The sequence below is a fragment of the Cryptosporidium parvum genome, chromosome 2 (genome assembly GCF_000165345.1).
Source record: "Cryptosporidium parvum Iowa II chromosome 2, whole genome shotgun sequence".
Lineage (NCBI taxonomy): Eukaryota > Apicomplexa > Conoidasida > Eucoccidiorida > Cryptosporidiidae > Cryptosporidium > Cryptosporidium parvum.
In genome coordinates, this window is record NC_006981.1 from 926870 (window position 1) to 947354 (window position 20485).

Sequence of the window (20485 nt, forward strand, 5' to 3'; positions counted from 1 at the left end):
TGCTTTATGGGACAGCTTCTGATGAATCATATAGAAAATATCTTTTCTAAACTTGTTTCCTTCAAACTTGTACTCCCTTCTGGAGCCGAGGTATGTCATTATAGGCACCCTTGCTGGTTTGTTTACGTAGATCTCTAAAAGCCGTTAGTATTTCTACATCCATTCAACCAAGTTAAGTTAGCAATGTAAGAATGGTATTATTCTCCTTGAAAAGAGATAATTGATTGAATCAAATCTGATTTTCTTGCCCTCTGGCTGATCTCCAATTGAAGTTTACTACAAACATCCTTTAACTCAATAACCTTCATAGAATTTAATATATTCTCATCATAATGAGGAATCTTAGCAATTTTTGCTACTTTGCTCGTCTTTTTACCTGATTTCTTTGATTCTACGGATGATGATTTACTAGACCTTCCTGACCCTGACTTTTCTTTCTCAATAGTCTTCAATTCAGGAGCATTCTCAACTTCCGGATTTGCAGCTTCTGCTGCTTTCACAACACGATTCCTAAGTAAAGGAGCTCTTAGTCTACCCAAATTAGTCTTTCCTAACACACTTTTCAAAGGATTTTCCTCCTTTTCCAACTTCTCTTCTTGAATAATAGGCTCAGTATCCTTGCTAATACTCTTTTTAGATTCTGAACTATCTTCATTTTGTGGACGCCTTAAACGACTCTTTTTTAAAGTGGGAGCCTCTTTAGAAACTTTATTCGTTGAATTATTTTCATCTGCATGTTCTTCCTGTGTTCTTTTCTTAGACTTGATTTTGGATGCAATTTGCTTTTCATCATTACCTTGAACTACTTTTTCAGAGGTAATCTTTTCATTCAGTAACTTTTCAATCTGAGCATTCATCTCATTTAACTGAGTCTTTAAACTGTTCTTTTCCTCGGTGAGCTCGCTCAACTTCTTTTCATAATCTTTATTCATCTGTTGAAAATCTTTTGAAGATTTTTCAAGTTCAAAAATCTTCTTTTCCTTGGATTCCATATCTAATTCTCTCAAGCTTAATTGTTCAGTAATTCTCGCAACCTCCCCTTGCAAGATCTCATTTTCATGTTCCAATTCACCCATACCCATCATCTGATCCCTTAATATATCAATATATGCTTCAAATTTTCGAGTTTCATTTTCTACTAACTTCCTAGTTGAATTCTCAATCTCTGATATTCCTAATTCCAATACACCCTGAGGTTTCTGAATTGATAACAAGCTCATTCCTGTTCTGTCGTCACCAAATGATAACCTTTCTAATAAATGTCTCAAATATGTGATCAATTTTTATTCTTTCTTTTTTAATCTTGTAAATATTTCTAAATTCGCATGTTTTTCCGTTTTAACATGTTTCAAAATCTGTTCCGTACCTTTATGGTCTTTAATATTTACTAAATATTAGTCCACAAGTAGCCCGCCTTTTCCCCGCACAAATTTGAATTTGAAAAAAAATGAGGTTTTTACCCCTAATACATGTCCGTAATTCCAAGCTTAATATGCATTATAGAAAAATACATTAATATGATGGGGGCGGATCAGCCGTTTGGTTAACTTAATAGTCTTGCATTAATTCCAACTAAAACTTTTGTTATTACGAATTTAGAAGTTGTTACAAAGTAGCATTTGTGCGAATAATCTTAGACTAAGGATAAATTAGAAATATACAATGTAATTAAAATCAAAAATTGGAAAAGTAAAACAATTCCAATGAAAAAGTTATTTCAGTAAAAGTGATAACAATTAATTATCTTTATAAAAGGTCAAAATTTAGCTAGTAATATATAAAAAAATATAAAAAGTCGGATTCTCACAAAAGAACTATTTGAAGTGAGAAATGTTTAAATTAGATCTTAGATGTTTTGTCTCGTTCTTCAGACATCTGAACAAATCTTTGGTATTCTTTAAATTGTTGTCTTGGTGTTTGAATTGTCTTTCTGTTAATACCAATGGAAACTGATTCAATAATAGTTAAAAGAATTCCTCCAACCATTGCACTCTTTAATGAAGTCTTAAGACCACCTCTAATAGCTAGTAGTCCACCCGTTGCTGTTCCTGAAAAAATTGCATTCCAATGATCTTCCTTGCCTCTTAATTTGGCAAAAAGGCAATCAAAGCAAGAAAATGTTCCACCCCATATGGCAAAGCTCGTGCCAAGAGAAGGAGCTGCCTTTCTAGCAAAAAGCATACCGCTAGAAAACATCTCCCTTTTGGTTGAGGAGTACTTCACACCTTTGAAAAAACTTGTAATAAACCCACCAATACATCCCATACTAAAGGCTCCGCCAAGGTCTTCAAATACTCTTCCTGGAAAAGGTTCTCTGGTAAAATCGCTCATAATAAAAGATAAAATCTGCAGATATATATATTTCAAATTACTTAGAATAAATACATACTTATAAAACTCAAGTTACCAATTAAATGTTAATTTTTAAATATTAAATAAATAAAAATTAATATAAATACAAATATGTTCATTTATACTTGTATTATATAAATAAATATATAATAACAAATATAAATTGCCAAACTAATACCGGGAAAAATAAGCCAAGTCTAATGAGAAAAAAAAACAAAGAATATTTGAATTTTCTAATATTATGAAATTTAACTCCTAATGGCACTTCTATACTTAATCTTTTATTTATCTACAATATCTAAAATCAATCATTATATTTGCTTGATATTTTATTAAGTTTATTTTAAAAAATTAGAAAATCCAATAAATTCAATCACATGAAATATTTATCCTCACTAATTATGCACTTATACTATTAATATTAAATTAAAACGAGTGCGTATGTGCACGGATCGATAGCTCAGTGGTAGAGCAGGCGACTGCAGATCGTCTGGTCCCTGGTTCAAATCCGGGTCGGTCCTCTTAAAAATACCCCCTTTTTACCAAATTGCTGGTGTTTAGTATTTTTGTCTATACCTGTACATAATCTAATTATTTACTATCTGATTTCCTTATAAGTTACTTAGTTACTAATCAATTAATTGCACCTTTAGGCGCCACATAATGGCGGGCCGTGTGATTTGTTTGGGCGGGAATGTAGACGCGGCGGTCATGTGCGTATAGAGTGGGAACATGTAAAATATATTAACTAGGGGGTATATGAAATAAAGTGAAGAATACGTATAATGAAAAAAAATAAAAGATGGTTTTAGGTTTGCATATATAAAGCAGGTTAGATTGTTTATAAAGAGATTGTGTGTGAGATCTTGATGGATTTAATGAAAAAATAAATTAAGTAGTAAATTTAATCTAGATCAGCATCAATTGACCTGAGAACTTGCAAGGAAAGCTTAAACAATACCCAATTATCTTAGAATTGCAAATATTTAACATTTTAGGATTTGTTGAAAATCACATTTATTCAAGTGCCGCAAAAGGAGTAAATTAAAGATAATACGAAAAATGGCAGAGGTACCTGTATCTGAAGATATTTCAGCCTCACAACAACCACCATCATCCTCATATAGTTTACCTCCACAGTTCTCAAATGAACCAGATGTAAGAACTATGGCGTCTATTAAGGCGACCCTTTCAAAAAAAGCTGAGGAGCTTGTCAAGGCAGGGCAACCCTATGTAATGACTAGTTTAGGCCCAATCCCATTGCCTGATAATGTAAGAAACCAGATTCCAGAGAAATTTGTTGCAGCTCCAGTTCTAGAAGAACGTGAAGTTATTGTTGCAAGAAGAGAAGTACAAGAGAGAATTATTGAAGTTCCACAAATTCAATATGAGCATAAGTTTGTGGAAGTACCACAAAAGGTCGTGGTTGAGAAGATTATCCCAATCCCAAAAGATGTTGTAAGAGAAGTTGAAATTCCTCGTTATACAGCAACTGTTGAAGAGAAGGTCATTGAAGTTCCACAAGGTGTCAAATTTGTTGAGGTTCCTGTTGAGGTCCCTATTGCTTATCCTCCAAGAATAGTCCCAGTTCCAAAGCCATATATTGTTGAAAGAACTGTTGAGCTTTCTCGTCCAGTTATTGAAGAACGTCTTTTGGAGGTCCCACAAAAAGTTTATCGTCAAGTCCCATACTACAAGGATGTTGAAGTACCTTTTGTTGTTCCAAGATATGTTGAAAAGCTTGTTGAGATTCCATTCCATCCTGGAATGATGTATGATGAAAACATGCTCAATCAATCTATCCCACCTATTCCACCTCAATCACAGCCACCTTTCATGATGGGAGGCCCCGGATCTGCTCCAACTAGTGCTCCTTTATTATCTATGCCTCCACCAATGTATGGTACAAACGATCCTGAAGATGTCGCATCTGATGGACTTCCATCGCATCCTGCAATCCCTCCATACCATATGTTGCCACAACCACAACCGGGTGTAATTCCTCAGATGATCCCATTGGCTAATTCTTATGCAGCTTTCCCACTTCCACAAGGTGTTGGAATGTCCCCTCATATGTTGAACTCTGGCAATACTGCGCATATCCCAGGTAAAACGCCTGTACCTTTTAATCCACCTCAACAACCTCCACAGAACCTTCTCAATGGAGTTAATATTAATCAAATCCAATTCCCTCCTAATCAGCGTCAGCAGTTTCCATACCAATTCCCTCCTCAGCAGTAATTTATAGTGAATCACTGATATATTATCATTCTATTTAATATAATTATAATGAATATAAATAATAATTAGCTATTATTTATTGCTGTTGGGTTAATAATGATGTTTTCTACATCAATTTTTCCTGATTTTAGCTCGGCATTAAGTTTTGTCATTGAATCATAATAGGAGTAATAATTTTTCTATTTTTTATTTGTTCGCTCACTTTTTCGATGGTTCGGATTATTCATCTTTGTTGTCCATACGAACAAATTTCTAATTTCAGGAAGAATAAGTAAACAGAGAAATAGGCAAAATATTCAAAATTAAGTCATTTACTCAAACAAACCACACTTAAAATTCTAACAAAAAACAATTCAAACTCACAAATCTCAATCTTTTACTCACTCAACCTCAAAATAGTATGCTTAGTGATGACGGTTTCACTCAAAGTTTCCTCGTTACCACCAAAACTAATAAAACTTCAATCCTTTGCTTGGCAAAAGGGCCGAACCATAAAAAATTAATACATGCATACCTTCAATATTTAAGCCGCCTTAATACGTGTCTCTTTCGAGCTGACCACAATAATGCATGCATACAAAACCTAATGAATTGTGCATGATTAATACTTCAAAATCATACATTTGAGGAAATGGGTTCTACCATAACATAAATATCCATTCAAACTCTCTAATATTCGTCTCAAGATGCCCTATTAAATCTTTAAGTAGAATGTATGACTATATAATTTATGAAACTGGATGGTCTTAAAGTTAAGAAGTGCAATTTATTCCAGGTGCACAATGATTGAAACACATATATACCTTAATATTTCCTTAGAATAATAATTAAATATCATTGTTCCATTTAAATTGTAAATCCTCAGTTTACAAGCAAGAGTAGGTATCCAACGCTCGTACTCTGATCGACCAAGTTTAAAATTTCTCAAATGCAAATAGAGAAGCTGTAAGAATCGAATTAAAACCAACTATAAAGATAATAACCTGCAAAATTAGTTGGATTACCCACACTAGATAATATGGTGTTTAGTCATTTAGAGAAAAATGCTGTGATAGCCATATATATCTGTAAAGATTAACCTTAATAAGATTGAAGGAGAAAAAAACAGTAATACCATGACATTATTATTATAAAATCTGTCAATGTTTCCATAGTCAGTTACAAAAATATGCCAAAATCAACTGATAAATAAATCAGTGATTATACAAAACCTCGAAATAAAAATCATCTCCAACCAACTCACTTGAGAATGCATATTTGGACTTCTGCAATGATTATAATAATGCCATATTCAAAATATATGCAGAGACCTATTGTAGAAAGGGAAAGAAAATTTTCATAACCCTTCCTACAAGAATATTTGCATTTATTTTAATACAAAATGCAAATACTGATGTATTCCACAAGAGTTACATGCAGCTAATAAATTCAATATAAATCAATCATATCCATCTGCCACACTAATCCACAAAAACCCCTCAGTATCTATCTATTAGTACTCTAGTATATGCATTCAAATTATACATCTTATTGCCTATATAAATTTAGTAATAAATATATAAATAATAAATCTACATGCGTCATGTCTGCGCGCGCCTGATTTTATGTTAATAGATAAAATTGATAGTATCGGGTACCTAATATTGAAAAAATAATTTGAAAAAATAACGGATCTAAAAATAGGAAAAATTATGCATTTATATAGCAGCATTGAAAAGAAGAAATTTAAAAAAAGAATTACAAATTATTGAGAAGATAATTGAAAGAGACAACAAACTATTAAAATAGTTTTTGCTGTAAGTCCGAAAAGAATAAGATTTTTTTTATGTAGTTGAATAATAGATTTACAGAATAAATAGATGATGGACTTGAAATTATAAAATATACTATAAATTAATCCTATATTTTTAATTTATAATTGAAACTAATTAAATAAAATAATAAGGTGAAATGAGCCAAAAAATAGATTTGAATCAAGGTGAAAGAACTGAGTCAAAATGTCCAGAAACGCTTAATGAATTTTCTAATATGTATAAGCATAAAAAAATGCCATGTAAATCAGCGCTGAACTTTGGTGAAAATATTATAAATATGGGAGCTCCAAGTTTTATACCAGAATATCCAACAGCTTATTATTCTAACCCAGAAGTTATGAATCAAGGAATAAATTCATTAGTGGATACAAAACAACTATATGACTATTCATCCCCTGTAGGTGATCTTGAAAAAACCATTGAACATTACAAAATGAGTCATGAAATAGGATGGAATGCAAGTAATTCTTTCACTCCTACAAATTCTGGTTCTTTGGAACTTTTCCAATTTGAAAGAAGAGATAGTCCTGTCGCTGTTGATACTTTAAAAAATTACCCATCTTTTGAGAGAATGAATAGTGGTTTTCTTGGATTCGGAAGAAAACCTTCTAATTCAATATTTTCTATTGGACAAAAACTTGAAAGACTCTCTTCTAATGAAATAATCAACAATATCAATACCCTTCCTGAAATTGAAAATGGTATTGAGAACGGTATTGAAAATGGAATTGAAAATGGAGATATTCCTCACGTTGATTTGGAGCAATATACACAATTATCTTACTTTGAAAAATATATCAATTTTAACATTGACCAAATTAAGTGAATCCATTTCTTAAATATAACTACTTTTTATAACCAAAAATGCTATGAAACAAATCATTTTTGCAAAATATATTGGAATATTATTAGATTTATGAAATATCAAGCTGTTCAAAAGAATAGCCTGATACTCCACGTAAAATTTGTAATATTGAAAAGGAATAGTAACTCCCAGGAATAATACAAAGAATTCCCAAAAGCAAAGATGGTGTTGAATCAGAATATTTTTTTGAAAGGAACAAAGCCAACCCTATATAGAAGAAAAATGACCCGACTATAAAAAGAAAAAATGAAAGGAAAATTGGCTTTAAAGGTAATCCGCTTTTTGTCTTGAATGATTTAGGAGATAAAAATCCAACTTTTTTCTGAGATAAAGACGGCCCATTATGTGCTTCTTTACGTGCTTTCTCATGTTTGTCAACTTCGAAATGTTTTCTCTGGCTAATTTCCATCTTGAAAATAAGTATTTTCTGGGCCTTTTTATTATATTCAGTTCAGCTTATTAATTTCAATCTTTTTATATTACTATTAATATTATTCTTTTGATTGATTGATATTTTTATTTACTATTATAGGGCTCAGGAAAATTAATTAATAAATGTTATATATCAATTAAATAAATACTTTTAATCAACAAACTATATTCTAAAATTAATGTTAAGTTTTACTATTCAAAAAAAAAAAAATCTGCGCTTTGGGCCAAAAAAATGCCTTGACCCGTGATCGAAACGGGGACCTTGAGATCTTCAGTCTCACGCTCTCCCAACTGAGCTATCAAGGCAAGCTGATGTACCCACCGAGTTTCTATCTAATAATATGCTCGTAAAAAATTATTTATTTAATTGTTATGCTTTCATTTCATACTACTTTGCTCATAATCGAATATTTACGATATCAATACAACTTTAATATCGCAAAGTTAGACTATGATATATTTGGGTGCAACTGTTTTCCCGCCAACTGACTTATTTATTGTTTTGACTAGAGAAAACATACCACGATTTAGAATCGATAAAATAAGTCTGCACAAAAAAATAAATAATTAATTTTTTTAATAAATTAAATACAGATTAATAATTTAAATAAGAAAGGACCAAATTCTTGTGTTAAATTTAACATAATACTCGTCCTTTTTTTCTCTGATGTAAGCGAATTAACCTAGTGTGAGCTTTACCACTACATGATGGCATAAATTGAGTCTCACAATATACATGTATCTATTCTAAGATTTAAATATAAACCTAATCCAAAATATTAATTTTTTGCTAACAATTTCACCATTTTCTTAAACATTTTTCTTTCTAATTCTTATTTTTTTCTCACAGTTTTCTTAAATTTACGCAAAGGCGCGCAGTTGCATTTCCATATTAATATTGTAGCTTGGAATCCATGGGATACGTGGCTGCATGTCTTTCCCATGTATAATAATGGGGTAGATGTGTAAAACCGAAAGCAAGGAAACAGCAGCAGAAAGCTAGTTTATCAGAAAGTTTAACTGGCGATTTTCTAGTTAGCTAAAATATAAAAACTGAGAATAAGTAAGTAACTTACAGTTTTTGTACAGCAAAATAAAGGCAGCCCTTTAAAAAATATCAAAGGGCAGTAGAACTTGCATGATAATCAAGCAGAAAGAATTTGTATATAACAGAATTTCTTTTAATATATATTAAATATAGGAGTTTAATCAGGAGTAATTATGTCAGATCAAAATATCCCAATGCCTCAATACGCATCAATGGTTGCACCACCATCTGTAGTATTGCCTCAAAGTGATGCAGCAGCTCCTTCTACATCGATCTTGAACTGTTGCTCAGCTCCCCAATCAACTGATAATGGAGCAGATCCCGCATTAAGTGTAAACTCTACCCCTCAAATTGGAAAGGTCAGATTTGCATCAACAGGTACAACAATTGTAACTAGAAATGGAGTTATCTCGTTCGAAGAGTTCCTAAAGAAAGGTGCTCCAGTCGATCAGATGTTGATTCCTCCCTTCCCGCAGGTCTCTGGAATCCCAATGTTTGAAGATGGAACTCCTGATATCGCTACAATCCATTCGACATGCAATGTTGTTAATCTTTCCCAAACTAATCAAACTAATACTATTCCTCATTCAGATATTGGAACAGAAACTAGCCTTCCACAGCCTGAGGATTCTGCCAGATAAGTAATTCATTGTAAATACCGGAAGTTCTTAACTCTTTCTATTAAGGTTAGATTTAGATTTATAGCTATGATTAATAATAATAATAATGATAATAATGGAACTTAAGGGTTTAATTTTTTTTCATATTTACTAATTTATCATTCATCATTTATTGTTTAGTTTCCAATTACCTTGTGATTCCCAATCTTGGGATTGTTGTAATGGAGTTGACCAAAGCAAAAGTCTCTCTTCTAAGTCAATATTGTCTTGAATGTCGTCTTGTAGCATGTCTAGAATCTCATCATCATTTTCAAAGTCGAAATTGTTCATATCACATCCTGTTAATTCAGGAATGTCTTGACTAGTGTAAGATATGTGATTATTATCATCTGGCTTGGATTGTTGGCCAAATGAATCCCATTCTGACAAAGCCTCTAAAATGCAACTATTTTCAATCTCATTCAGTTGTTTTTCACTGAAGTTCAAAATGTTTAAGTTCTCATCCTTTTCAAGATCTGGAATAGTATGAATGGTTTGAAAAATCAAATTTGGAGAAATATTTGAAAATCCTAAAGATCTATTATAAAAAGGAATTTTCTTAGAATTTTGCATGTCAATGAAAACTTTGTTAACAAAATGATTTACAAATTGCAATGTTTTGATTCCTCCAGAATATACTCTATTATTGATCATTTGTGTAAGAATTTTCTTTGGTATCGTTAAAAATTGATTGGGAGTTTTCACAGAAAGTGTTGATCTTAGTTCTAATGCTGACAAGAAAGATAAACCTTTCACTCCAGAAATTAGTTTTTTGACACTCTTCTCCAAATTTTGATCTTTTGTCAAAGTTCCAGAATATTCTTCTAATAGTGTAATTGTTTGAAGTTGTCTAAGGTAACTTTGAAAAACAATCTGCATATTGGACCAATTCATATTCTGACAAAATGATATACATGAAATACACATTGACAAAACTCCGGTATGGAGCTGTTGAAGATCTCTAACAGATATAAACTTGAACTTTGAAAGAATAACTTCCGTTGATAATCCATTCAAAATTGATTTCATAATCTGTGATGCAAATAATCTTTGATGCCTTCTTAGAAACTCTGGCTCTTTAAGCTTTGGTGGGAGATTATCTTCGCATAGTTGAGAAGCCCAAGAAATCTGCTCTAAGTCAAAGCCAAGTCTAATCAATGAATGACGTTCTAAAATTGTCATTTCTTTAATATTATCATAAAGAACTTTCCAATCCAATCTAAAGAATGGTTGAGTACTAGTAGATGTGGGTTTGGATCCATTTGATATTTCATTTGGAGGAAAAGGAGTCACCAAGTAGGACATATAAGTCAAATCTCCTAAAAAAGTTGATTCCATATTTCTTCTAAGTTCATCATATAGCTCCAAACCTGTGGAAGGAGATAAACCTGAAGAAACAATAGCTTTTCCCAATTGAGTACAGCAACAATTCAGTGTATAACCTCCAATTGAAATTGGGTTTGTTTTTTTCTCCCTATTCATTATCATCTTCTTTTCAAGTAAATAGCTTAAAGCTCTTTCTAATGCATCAATATTCTTAAGGTATTCGTGAGATAAGTCATTGTAAAGCTTAATTTGGTAAGACATTAAAGTAGATTCTGTCAACAAGTCCAAAATTGAGCCAGTATGTGATCCTTTATCTGGAATTTTTTCTTTATTATTCACGGATATATTCTGATCAAACTCAAATAGAACTGCAAGTATTTCTAAGATTAGCCTGGTAATTCCATTAGTATTAGTAAAGAAAGAACTCATCAAAGGTTTCATATCTGCAGTAATAAGCCCTAATGCATTTTCAACCTCCTCACTAACTTCCCTCCCTGGTTGCGATAGAGTCTCATTTACGAGAATGAAGCTCTCACCAAAAGCTCCTTTCTGGCCAGCTCTACCAGCTCTTCCTGACATTTGTTTGTAATCAACACACGTTAAAAAAGATTTTCCAATATTGATACCTCTGAAGATGACTCTTTTTGAAGGAAGATTGACTCCAGCTGCTAAAGTTGAAGTTGCTGTTAGTAAAGACAAGATACCATTTCTATACCCTTTCTCAACTATTCTTCTTTCAATATGAGATAAACCAGAATGGTGAAATCCTATCCCTTTGACTATGCAATCAATAAGAGTGTTATTGTTTTGAATAGATCTTTTTGAAAGAGAGGAGTTCTGCCTAATTTCTTCAGCTAACATATATCTCTGCCTCTCAACAGATCTTAAAGACTGCATAATCTGTTGCCTATTCGAACAATTTTCTATATCAATTCCTTCACAAAATTGTCTTTTTATGCAATTAGCAAAAAACAAAGCTGTAGACTCAACGGAGTACTTTGAAGGACAAAACACTAGTACACTTTCTCCTTTTTTCAAAGCCTCCCATCCTATTACCAACAACTCACTCATATCAACTATTGGGTATTTCCATCTACTAGAACCAATCTGATCAATATCAAAATCTGTCGAATTAAACTTAGAATTAACCTGATGAAAGTCCCAACTCATTACTTTGCTTAATGTATCTTGTACGGAAGACCCTAATGTACTTTTGTTTTGATCCTTTCCTGGCTTAATATATGCCTTGCCTTTGATTACTATATGTTCCCTGAGTGGAACTGGACGAAAATTACTCTGGTAAACTACTGCATCCAACCAAAGGCCAATATCTCTTAGATTTGGTAATGTTGCACTCATACCCACTATTTGTATTGTTCTTCCCTCGCCTTGTAACTTACTCAATAGTCTCACTTTTGTTAGCATCACCTCGAGTATATATCCTCTTTGCTCATCCCCAAGTAAGTGTAATTCATCTACAATAATAATTCCCAATCTCTTAAATAATATTCCATGCTGAATATAATAACTAATCAATGCATTTGCCTTTTCTATAGTTGCTACACCAATGTCAAATTCTTCAAAAAGCGGACTTTTACTTCCATAGTGAAATTCACTAATTCTAAGTCCACACACTTCTCCTCCAGCCTTATAGTAACTATCCCTTTTCTCTGATACCAAAGATACAAATGGGAAAACTACTAAAGCTGCTCTCCCACCTTCTAGAACTCTTTTATACATTAGCAACTCACTTACCAAAGTTTTGCCTCCACTTGTTGGAGCAGAATATACCAAATTTCTGCCTTGTAGTACTCCAGGCTGGGTAATACACTCATACTGCCAATCATAAAGATTCCTTAGGCCTTTTTCTGAGTAATATTTTACTAATCTTTCATCTATTCCTAAACTTTGCAAAGAATTACCTACCTGATTTTCAAAACTGTCTACTTTATTTTGAATAAACAAATTGTTATCGTCAAGCTCCATGTTGGCTTCGCCTGTCTCATTCAAGAGATCTGCCAGGATCTCTGCATCATCACTAACCAAGTTAGAATCAATCAATTCATCCTTCATAATTTCCTCCAAATTTTGAATAATATTACTTATATCTTCTGCCCCACTCTCCTCATAATGGTCACTCATCCCAGCCAAATCCTCTATCATAGATTCATCTTCTTCCTGAATTTCGCTGAATAACTGGCTATCATATAAATCTAAATCCAATAATTCTTTTATTTCATGAACTTCAATCAATTCTTGATTCATACTTGTTTCCAGAGTAAACTATAAAACTAGTTCTAACCATATAATAATCAACATTTTCTGTGGCTTTTCAGAATCCTAATAACTCAAATATACTTTTCCAGAGACTATTAATTTATATTATTATTTATTCATTAATCAAATTTAATACTAATTACACCGCTAAGAACTATAATACTAGTAGATAATATTTGAAAAATTATTTTCATAATAGAGAATTCTATAGTAATGTAGAACTTTTAATTTTATGCGATTTTCAAACAAATTTGGTTATTCAATCCTAAATTACCTCTAACTATATTATAACCTTGGCTATTTTCTAAAGCACACAAACATAAATGAAGCCCCCACTGAAAACTTTCACTTAAAGGTAAAAATATTTGATACTCCTAATCTGAATCTAAATGTACTCTATATTGTATAGTAAGAAAGAGAAACGCACTAAACTTTTTTTTTTTTTGCTTTCCGCACCCCTTTCTCATATTTTCTCAGCCTGAACATAGCATATGCACATACCGCCAAATGTTTGGCGCCGTTGCGTGGTCAATCTCATTAAAATGCATAAGGGAAATAAAATATTAAAAAGTGAAAATATATTAAAAATTAATGGAAAGTGGCAAAATATCGTATCAGATAAATAAAGTAATTGAGTAAAACTCTCTTGGCCATCAAGGAGTACAAGCCAGTAATAAATATTCAGGAGACAGAGTAAACCAAGTTAAAAATTGGTATGTTTCTATAATTAAATAGAAAGTGAGTCTTTGTAGAATAAAACAATGAGATGGAAATGGGTTGTTTCTAGTGTGGCCACACTATTAACATTGATTATCTCTGTGGTTAACATTATGCACCAGTATTTGAATCTATGTAAGCCTAAATTGCAGTTGTGCATATGTAGAATTTTAACAATGATTCCAGTATATGCAATAATATCATATATATCATATTTGTTCGTGGATTATGCTTCACCATTGAATATAGTAAGAGACTGCTATGAAGGATATGTAATGTTCTCATTTTTGCAACTTTTGATTTTTTATATGGGAGGTGACCAAGTCATCTTGTCAGTATTAGAGAGTAACAAGATTAAGGCTGAAATATGGCCACATCATCATTTTAACCACTCTCTAAGTATGGTTGGGCTGGCCTCAACAGCTGGGAGTATTGAATCAAATGAGGAAGAAATTTCAGTAAATATTATGGATATTTGCCCGGATTATTTTTGCGAGAAGAAGGATAACTTAGATGAAGTTTCTATTGATAGCGGGTTCCAAGGAGATGAACTAGCAAACCATCGTCTAAAGATCGCAAGATTCTACTCTTTTATCAAGTTAGGAGTCCTTCAATTTGTGATTTTGAAGCCAATTTCAGCGCTTATTTCACTTTTTCTGGAATCTATAGGATTGTATGGATCTGGATCATTTTCATTCAAGAGAGGATATCTATACATTACAGTTTTAAATAGTATATCAGTTTCTCTTTCAGTATACTCTCTGTTCCTACTATATATCTCAATTTCAGAGCAACTAGCACCAATCAGACCAGTACTTAAATTCTTTTGCATTAAACTTATAATTTTTATGAGTTTTTGGCAATCTATCATCCTCTCTGTTCTCAGCCACTTTGGGATTTACCCAGATGAGCCAAACTATACCATTAAACTTCATAACTGGCTCCTTACAATAGAAATGACAGTATGCGCAATAATTTATGGTATTGCATTTACAATCAAGAAAGACTTCAAAAACTACGTTGAAAGCAGACAAGGGTACAGCCAAGACGATTATAACACAGATAACCTTCAAGATTGTGAAAAAACTTGTCACAAGGATTTATTTTCTGGAAAAGATAGTGGTCCTATGCGCAATGCTAACTTTCCTCCTCAGGCTTCTACCGACAAACCAAACCTCACCCTTAAAATCTCACATTTGCCATCCTCTATTTCCAAAAATATTAAACTTTATATATACAGGTTCACCTGCATAGTAAACCCTAAGGATATTATCCAAGATATTATCAGTGCCTTTAGGTTTCTTAAACAAATTAATAAGTCTCCTAATCCCGAAATAAAACTTGGAAATTCTGGCGCCACATTTTGATTATTTAGTGCATGTATAAAGTATTAGCCCTATTTTAACTTCTCTACAAAAGGTGGAGTATTTTTGAGGTTATAAATCTCTAACTTTTATTTTTAGTCACTGTTTCTCCTTGCCTTTGTAGTTTAAACTATGACTTTTTTTCTCACACTATTAAATATACCAGACACTATAATGGAAATATTTTCCCGCCCACATGCGCGTTGCAATATATTATTTTGCAAGCCCACACAGGGATTAAAAAAAAAAGAGAAAATCGTTAAAATCTTCGAAACAAATTGTGAGGGAAGCAAGCGACTGAGTGATAAAATATATAGTCCGTTCTACACGAGATGATTTCTGAGTCATTTTCTGAAATTTACAGGTAAGTGTTAGAATTAGTTCAAGATTTGTCCCAAAATATGTTATTATTTATATGATTCCAGAACTGTCCAGGAATGTTGTCCCGTTAAAAACTCCTTATTAGACCATTCAGATATCCTTGTTAATGCATCTGATATCAAGGTGAGTTTTACTGAGAAACTTTTTTAGTATATAATTAATTTCCAATTTTTAACTGGGGAAATGCAGAAAAGAAAGAAGAAATGGAAGCTGGCATTTTGTAACGCTCAAGAATGTGTGAATGCATTGGATTATATGCTTGAAAATAGTTTAGAGACTCTTCTAAATAAGCAAGAAAAACTTAGGGTTGTGGAAGGATTATCAGAAAGAGAAAAGGAGCTGAATATTAAACAAAATGAGTTAAACTCAGCTCTAAATGAGGTAGAGGAAGGTTTGAGAAAAACCATCGAATTGACTTTACTTGAGATGAAAGAATTGTCGGAAGAATGCAGACACCTTGAAAGAGAATTTACTAAAAAAGCCTCGAATATTCCAAATATCATTGAAAATTTGAATAAGAATGACACCAAATTTGATTCTGAATACCTAGGTAAGAAAGTTACAGTCGAAGATATACAAAAACTGCAGAATACAAGAAAACAATTACTAGAAGATCTTGAACAATTAAGAAAAGATGAAGAAACTCTCAATAAAGAGATACAAAACTTGGAGATTAAGTGGAATGCTTATAGAAAAAGAACTCAAAGACTTGAGACTGAAATATCACTTAAAAAAACTGAGACTAATCACCAGGCTATTCAGGTGGATGCTCATATTAATCGTCGTCTAAGTACTTGTAATAGTATTCGCTCTGATAAAGACAATGATCCAAATATAATGGAAGTAGACGTTATACAAGAACAAATGGGAACAAGGAGGAAGAGAAGAGATAGTGTTGTAAAGTGGATTGGAAGACTCTCCATGAATAGTTCGTCTGAAGAGAAAACTAATCAACTTTGTGATCATGAATTAGTTACAAATAATGTTAAGGAAGGTACCAAGATTGATAAATCAGATAATAATAACGATATAGAAGATAGAGACGAAGAAGTTCAAGGCGAGTTACAAGTGCTAAACTTACTAAGTCTAGTCAAGATTGAGCAACCTGAGTCTGACGAAACTTTGACCTCGAAGGCTGGACCTCCCAGCTCTACATTAAAACTCAAAGTTGATCCTTCCCCCTTACTTTCCCAATTTTTGGACCCAAATTTTGTATATTGTTCTGATCTACAACCAATAAATGTGGATAAAGAAAACTCGAGAAAATCTAATCAAGGACTCTTTTCTAAGGGAGCTTTGGATTTTTCATTAAAGGTCAGAAATCAATGTGATGGGAGTAAAAGCCTTGAAGAAATTTCTCTATGTTCCCAAAATCAGGATGCACCAGAAAAATCACTTAATAATGAAGATATTGCGCTCTTTAACATTTTTGTTGGTGAACTTCAAAGAAATGAAAACATACCTGTATCATCTATTGGAAAGTTACTATGCAGTACACTTAAATAGAAACTTAATGAGCTAGTATTCTAAATTAATTAATCTATTTATCAATCATACATAATTATATTGATTTGTTCTTTTTTTTTATCTTTTGAATCAAAGCTATTTTAGTCCAAGGAGACAATTTACCTACATAACTAATAAAGTCTTTCCTATGGTACCCTACATTCTTGGAACTTCTGATTTCTTTTGAAAAAATAAAGGGAAACTTGAAATCCTGACTATTGTAAGATACTCTGATAGATTTAAATATACTTTCAAGCACTGATTCATCAATATCAATACTTCCAAGCTCCTGTAAATCTGATAAATAATAAACCTTTTTAAAGAGATCTATTTCTTCATCGTAAATAAACTTGGAAGTTTCTTTCCAAAAATTATTAGTACTTGAGATTTTATTTGAAGTATTCAATTCGCTGTTTAAATCAATTCTAGTAACTAATTTGTCCCAAAGTTGATTGGCTTCATCACTCATTTTACTTTTGCAACTAGAAAGAGATTGCTTCTCCTCCTTATCAGTATTGATTAAGTACCTAAGTCTCATAATGTTATTTTCCAATACATTTTCACGTGAATCTTGATTTAAATCTCCATTAATGATCATCTCACCCATTACCTCCTCAACAAACTGTTCAAGATCACTCATTTTAGTTCTTAATGCATATTTGTACAATTTGTTCATTCTACAGAATCTAAAATCCTCATTAAAAGTGTTTCTAGCTATAGATAGGAGTTCATGGTGTCTATGTATTCCAAAAACATAAGTATTTGTATCTTCTAATATGTATTCAATATGTGAACTATCTGTATAGTTTGGAGAGAGCTTGCGAACTAAATAGTTTTGCTCAGTATCTGAGCTCAAAGCCTTGTTTGTATATCTATAAGAGTAGTTCATTAGTGCTGGAATTCCATATCTTTTTATGCTTCCTGGCTTTATTAATATCAGTGTATGTCTTCTTCCTTTTGATTTTGCCTCGTTAATTATTCTAAGCCTTGTGTAAGTCTTAATTCTTCTTTTCTCAATCCCATTTTGTGTGGAAAGTCTTCTTCTTTCTTTCTTTAAATATCTTTTTGTGAAAATATCTCTTTGAGAACTTTCTCCTTTCATCCTTCTATATAGGTCATAAAGCCTACTACTCCAATATTTGTCCGAGTTATAAATCAATAAATTGTAATCATCTTTTTCTAAAGTACTTGGAAGAGAATTAGGAATAACTTTTGATATAGGATTTTCATCACTCTTTTTCTTAGCAATAATCATTGGCTTTGCATTTCCCAACTGTTTTGGAAGTACTTTTTTCGAAAAATTTGATTTGGATAATATATCCGATTTTGTAGTCACTGCTTTTGGAAAATTTTTGGAAAACGTTTTAGTCAGTTCTTTATTTTGATCCAAATCTTCAATATTTGGTATATCATTCATCTTCTTTGCAGGAGGGCTCTTTTTTATCTCTGATGCTTTTGATATACTACTCTTTGCCTTTCCATCTAAATCTGATAGATCCTTACTTTGTGCTCCTGTCGAATCCTTTGAATTCATCTTCTTAATAACTTCTTTTATAGGGGTATCTTTTGTATTTATTTCCTTAGTAAGAGTATCTTTATTCAGCAAAATGCTACTTTTTTTTAAAATTGGTGATTTTCCCAATAAAGATGTGCTACTTTTTTCAACAACTTTTAAAGGTATACCTCCTTTAACATTTAGCAATGTGTCTTTTTTTAGAGTATCAAGAGTCTTAGCTTTAAGAATTTGATTTTCAGTTGATGAACTGTTATCCAAAGATTTTGGTCCGCATATTTTAGTGAAATTGCTTATTTTAGAAGAAGTCTTAACTATACCAGAAGACTTTGCTTGAATATCAGATTTTGATTTTAGCTCAAAATTATCTTTATTCTCGTTAGGTTTTGTTATATTTAGTGACTTTTTCTTTTTTATTATAGATTCGTTTAATTCTCGTCTAGCCTCAATTGGGGACCTAATACTACTATCAAATTTCATCATTTTGATTGGATTCTTTTTTTCAGTTAATATAATTTTACAGTTTTCTTTTACAACAGACTCGGAAGGTTGAATAATACCAGTATCATACTTCGGATCAGCCTTAATTGAAAGATTTCCCTTTTTTTCAGATAATTTACCAATAAATTTGGAGTAACTTGATTTTTTTATTAAATGCCTTACTACCTCACTGTTTTTCACTAAAACTTCCTTCTTCTCAACATCAATTGTTACTCCTTTCTTCAAGCTTCCTTTATCAGTAATCAAATCAATATTGAGCTTTTTTATACCTTTATTACGAAGATTATCTATTATTTCCTTGATAAATCTTTCAGCATTCTTCATGTATTCAGCCCTCCTTTTATTACCTTCAGAAGCTATATGAAGTTTATCATCCCTTAATTTCTGGAGTTTAGCTTTGCTATTTTTTAAATTATCTCTTGCTTTAACTACTTCCTTCTTTAAAATTTCTCTTAGAGCTTTTTCCCCTCTGGTAATTAACTCAATCCTATTAATTTTGAGAATATCCTTTAAAAATTCTCCCTTTTGTTTGATATGCAGGCTTTTTCTTATTGTTTTTTCATTTTTGATTTTAATTTCGCGGATATGAAGCTGTCTTGCTTCTTCAAGAAGCCTATTCCTTCTGTTTATTAAGTTCTTTGGGCTGTTTTGGCCCCTATATGCATTTCTTTTTGAGAAAAATAACGGGTTATGAGCAACTCTCCTAAGTCTTCTCTTTCTAACTTCAGGCTTTCTAGATTTCCAAGATTCATCAACATCTTTCAATTTGATGATAGAAGTTGGCATCATTGATTCAACCTTATTAGTAGCTTTTTCTTTCTCTTTTCTAATATTTCCGAGAAAAGAGCTCATAGAATTTTCATTTGGGGGAGTATGTCTAGATATTATACTCCCCCTTCGTGAAAATATTGGTTATTTAGTTTTCTTGGAAGCATTTTCAAGTCCATTCTATTTGGAGACTTTGGTGGAGAATTTTGATTTTGAGCTGAGCCAAAATGAATATCAGTCTTCTTATGTGAATGACGCTGTACCATATGGAAATTCAAAACTTTAACCTTTTTTTTATTTCTCACTTTACCTAAAAGTCTAGATAAGTGTATCTTCAAAATAGTGATTTGGTACATCAAACCAATATACCTTCTAATTTTAATCTTTTTAACTAAGTCATTTAAATCATTACCAATATTAGCCAGCTCCTTCACACAACTAAGTCGATTTATATCATCTTTAACTTTAATTTTTTCCACCTTTTCTGGATCATAATTATGTATATGCTTAAATGCGGAATTCTCTTGTCTTCTTATTGGTACTACTAACTTCAACTTCTCCATTTTATTATCAAACAAAAAATACCACCTTCATATATTCCTAATAAATTCTTTAACCCCTCTATTAATTAAATATCTTTTATTTATCCCTTATCTTAATTTACACACCCAATCTTCTATTTCATGCATTATATGCACCAATGTCATTTAAAAACCTACTA

General features: G+C 31.9%; 11 protein-coding genes and 2 non-coding genes across 13 annotated transcripts; 6 read left to right on the forward strand and 7 right to left on the reverse strand.

The window, feature by feature from the left end:
- Nucleotides 1-197: 197 nt before the first annotated feature.
- On the reverse strand, nucleotides 198-1220 carry cgd2_4130 (ORF 73, contains large complex repeat CR 73, putative; the record flags this gene model as incomplete). The annotated part of the gene is made up of 1 exon (XM_001388207.1): nucleotides 198-1220. The coding sequence occupies one exon, from the start codon at nucleotides 1218-1220 to the stop codon at nucleotides 198-200; it is 1023 nt and encodes a 340-aa protein (XP_001388244.1).
- Nucleotides 1221-1839: 619 nt separating this feature from the next.
- On the reverse strand, nucleotides 1840-2403 carry cgd2_4140 (mitochondrial import inner membrane translocase subunit tim17; the record flags this gene model as incomplete). The annotated part of the gene is made up of 1 exon (XM_626593.1): nucleotides 1840-2403. A coding segment is annotated over one exon (564 nt), but the record flags the coding sequence as incomplete, so codon positions are not given.
- Nucleotides 2404-2801: 398 nt separating this feature from the next.
- cgd2_4145 lies at nucleotides 2802-2873 on the forward strand (the record flags this gene model as incomplete). Its single annotated transcript has 1 exon — nucleotides 2802-2873. It is a non-coding gene; the product is annotated as a tRNA-Cys (tRNA).
- A 541-nt stretch (nucleotides 2874-3414) lies between these two features.
- cgd2_4150 (articulin family protein) lies at nucleotides 3415-4593 on the forward strand (the record flags this gene model as incomplete). The annotated part of the gene is made up of 1 exon (XM_626594.1): nucleotides 3415-4593. The coding sequence occupies one exon, from the start codon at nucleotides 3415-3417 to the stop codon at nucleotides 4591-4593; it is 1179 nt and encodes a 392-aa protein (XP_626594.1).
- Nucleotides 4594-6543: 1950 nt separating this feature from the next.
- On the forward strand, nucleotides 6544-7233 carry cgd2_4160 (hypothetical protein having possible hemolytic activity; the record flags this gene model as incomplete). The annotated part of the gene is made up of 1 exon (XM_626595.1): nucleotides 6544-7233. One exon carries the CDS (start codon nucleotides 6544-6546, stop codon nucleotides 7231-7233), a length of 690 nt encoding a protein of 229 aa, XP_626595.1.
- Nucleotides 7234-7321: 88 nt separating this feature from the next.
- On the reverse strand, nucleotides 7322-7681 carry cgd2_4170 (conserved hypothetical protein; the record flags this gene model as incomplete). The annotated part of the gene is made up of 1 exon (XM_626596.1): nucleotides 7322-7681. The coding sequence occupies one exon, from the start codon at nucleotides 7679-7681 to the stop codon at nucleotides 7322-7324; it is 360 nt and encodes a 119-aa protein (XP_626596.1).
- Nucleotides 7682-7937: 256 nt separating this feature from the next.
- cgd2_4175 lies at nucleotides 7938-8010 on the reverse strand (the record flags this gene model as incomplete). Its single annotated transcript has 1 exon — nucleotides 7938-8010. It is a non-coding gene; the product is annotated as a tRNA-Phe (tRNA).
- Nucleotides 8011-8925: 915 nt separating this feature from the next.
- cgd2_4180 (hypothetical protein) lies at nucleotides 8926-9393 on the forward strand (the record flags this gene model as incomplete). Its single annotated transcript, XM_626597.1, has 1 exon — nucleotides 8926-9393. One exon carries the CDS (start codon nucleotides 8926-8928, stop codon nucleotides 9391-9393), a length of 468 nt encoding a protein of 155 aa, XP_626597.1.
- A 144-nt stretch (nucleotides 9394-9537) lies between these two features.
- cgd2_4190 (DEXDc+HELICc, mus308/POLQ like SFII DNA helicase, no polymerase domain) lies at nucleotides 9538-13002 on the reverse strand (the record flags this gene model as incomplete). Its single annotated transcript, XM_626598.1, has 1 exon — nucleotides 9538-13002. One exon carries the CDS (start codon nucleotides 13000-13002, stop codon nucleotides 9538-9540), a length of 3465 nt encoding a protein of 1154 aa, XP_626598.1.
- A 773-nt stretch (nucleotides 13003-13775) lies between these two features.
- On the forward strand, nucleotides 13776-15098 carry cgd2_4200 (hypothetical protein; the record flags this gene model as incomplete). Its single annotated transcript, XM_626599.1, has 1 exon — nucleotides 13776-15098. One exon carries the CDS (start codon nucleotides 13776-13778, stop codon nucleotides 15096-15098), a length of 1323 nt encoding a protein of 440 aa, XP_626599.1.
- Nucleotides 15099-15626: 528 nt separating this feature from the next.
- Nucleotides 15627-16982, forward strand: cgd2_4210 (uncharacterized protein with several coiled coil regions; the record flags this gene model as incomplete). Its single annotated transcript, XM_626600.1, has 1 exon — nucleotides 15627-16982. A coding segment is annotated over one exon (1356 nt), but the record flags the coding sequence as incomplete, so codon positions are not given.
- A 55-nt stretch (nucleotides 16983-17037) lies between these two features.
- On the reverse strand, nucleotides 17038-19848 carry cgd2_4220 (hypothetical protein; the record flags this gene model as incomplete). Its single annotated transcript, XM_626601.1, has 1 exon — nucleotides 17038-19848. One exon carries the CDS (start codon nucleotides 19846-19848, stop codon nucleotides 17038-17040), a length of 2811 nt encoding a protein of 936 aa, XP_626601.1.
- Nucleotides 19849-19880: 32 nt separating this feature from the next.
- cgd2_4230 (hypothetical protein) lies at nucleotides 19881-20327 on the reverse strand (the record flags this gene model as incomplete). Its single annotated transcript, XM_626602.1, has 1 exon — nucleotides 19881-20327. The coding sequence occupies one exon, from the start codon at nucleotides 20325-20327 to the stop codon at nucleotides 19881-19883; it is 447 nt and encodes a 148-aa protein (XP_626602.1).
- Between the last annotated feature and the right edge of the window lie 158 nt (nucleotides 20328-20485).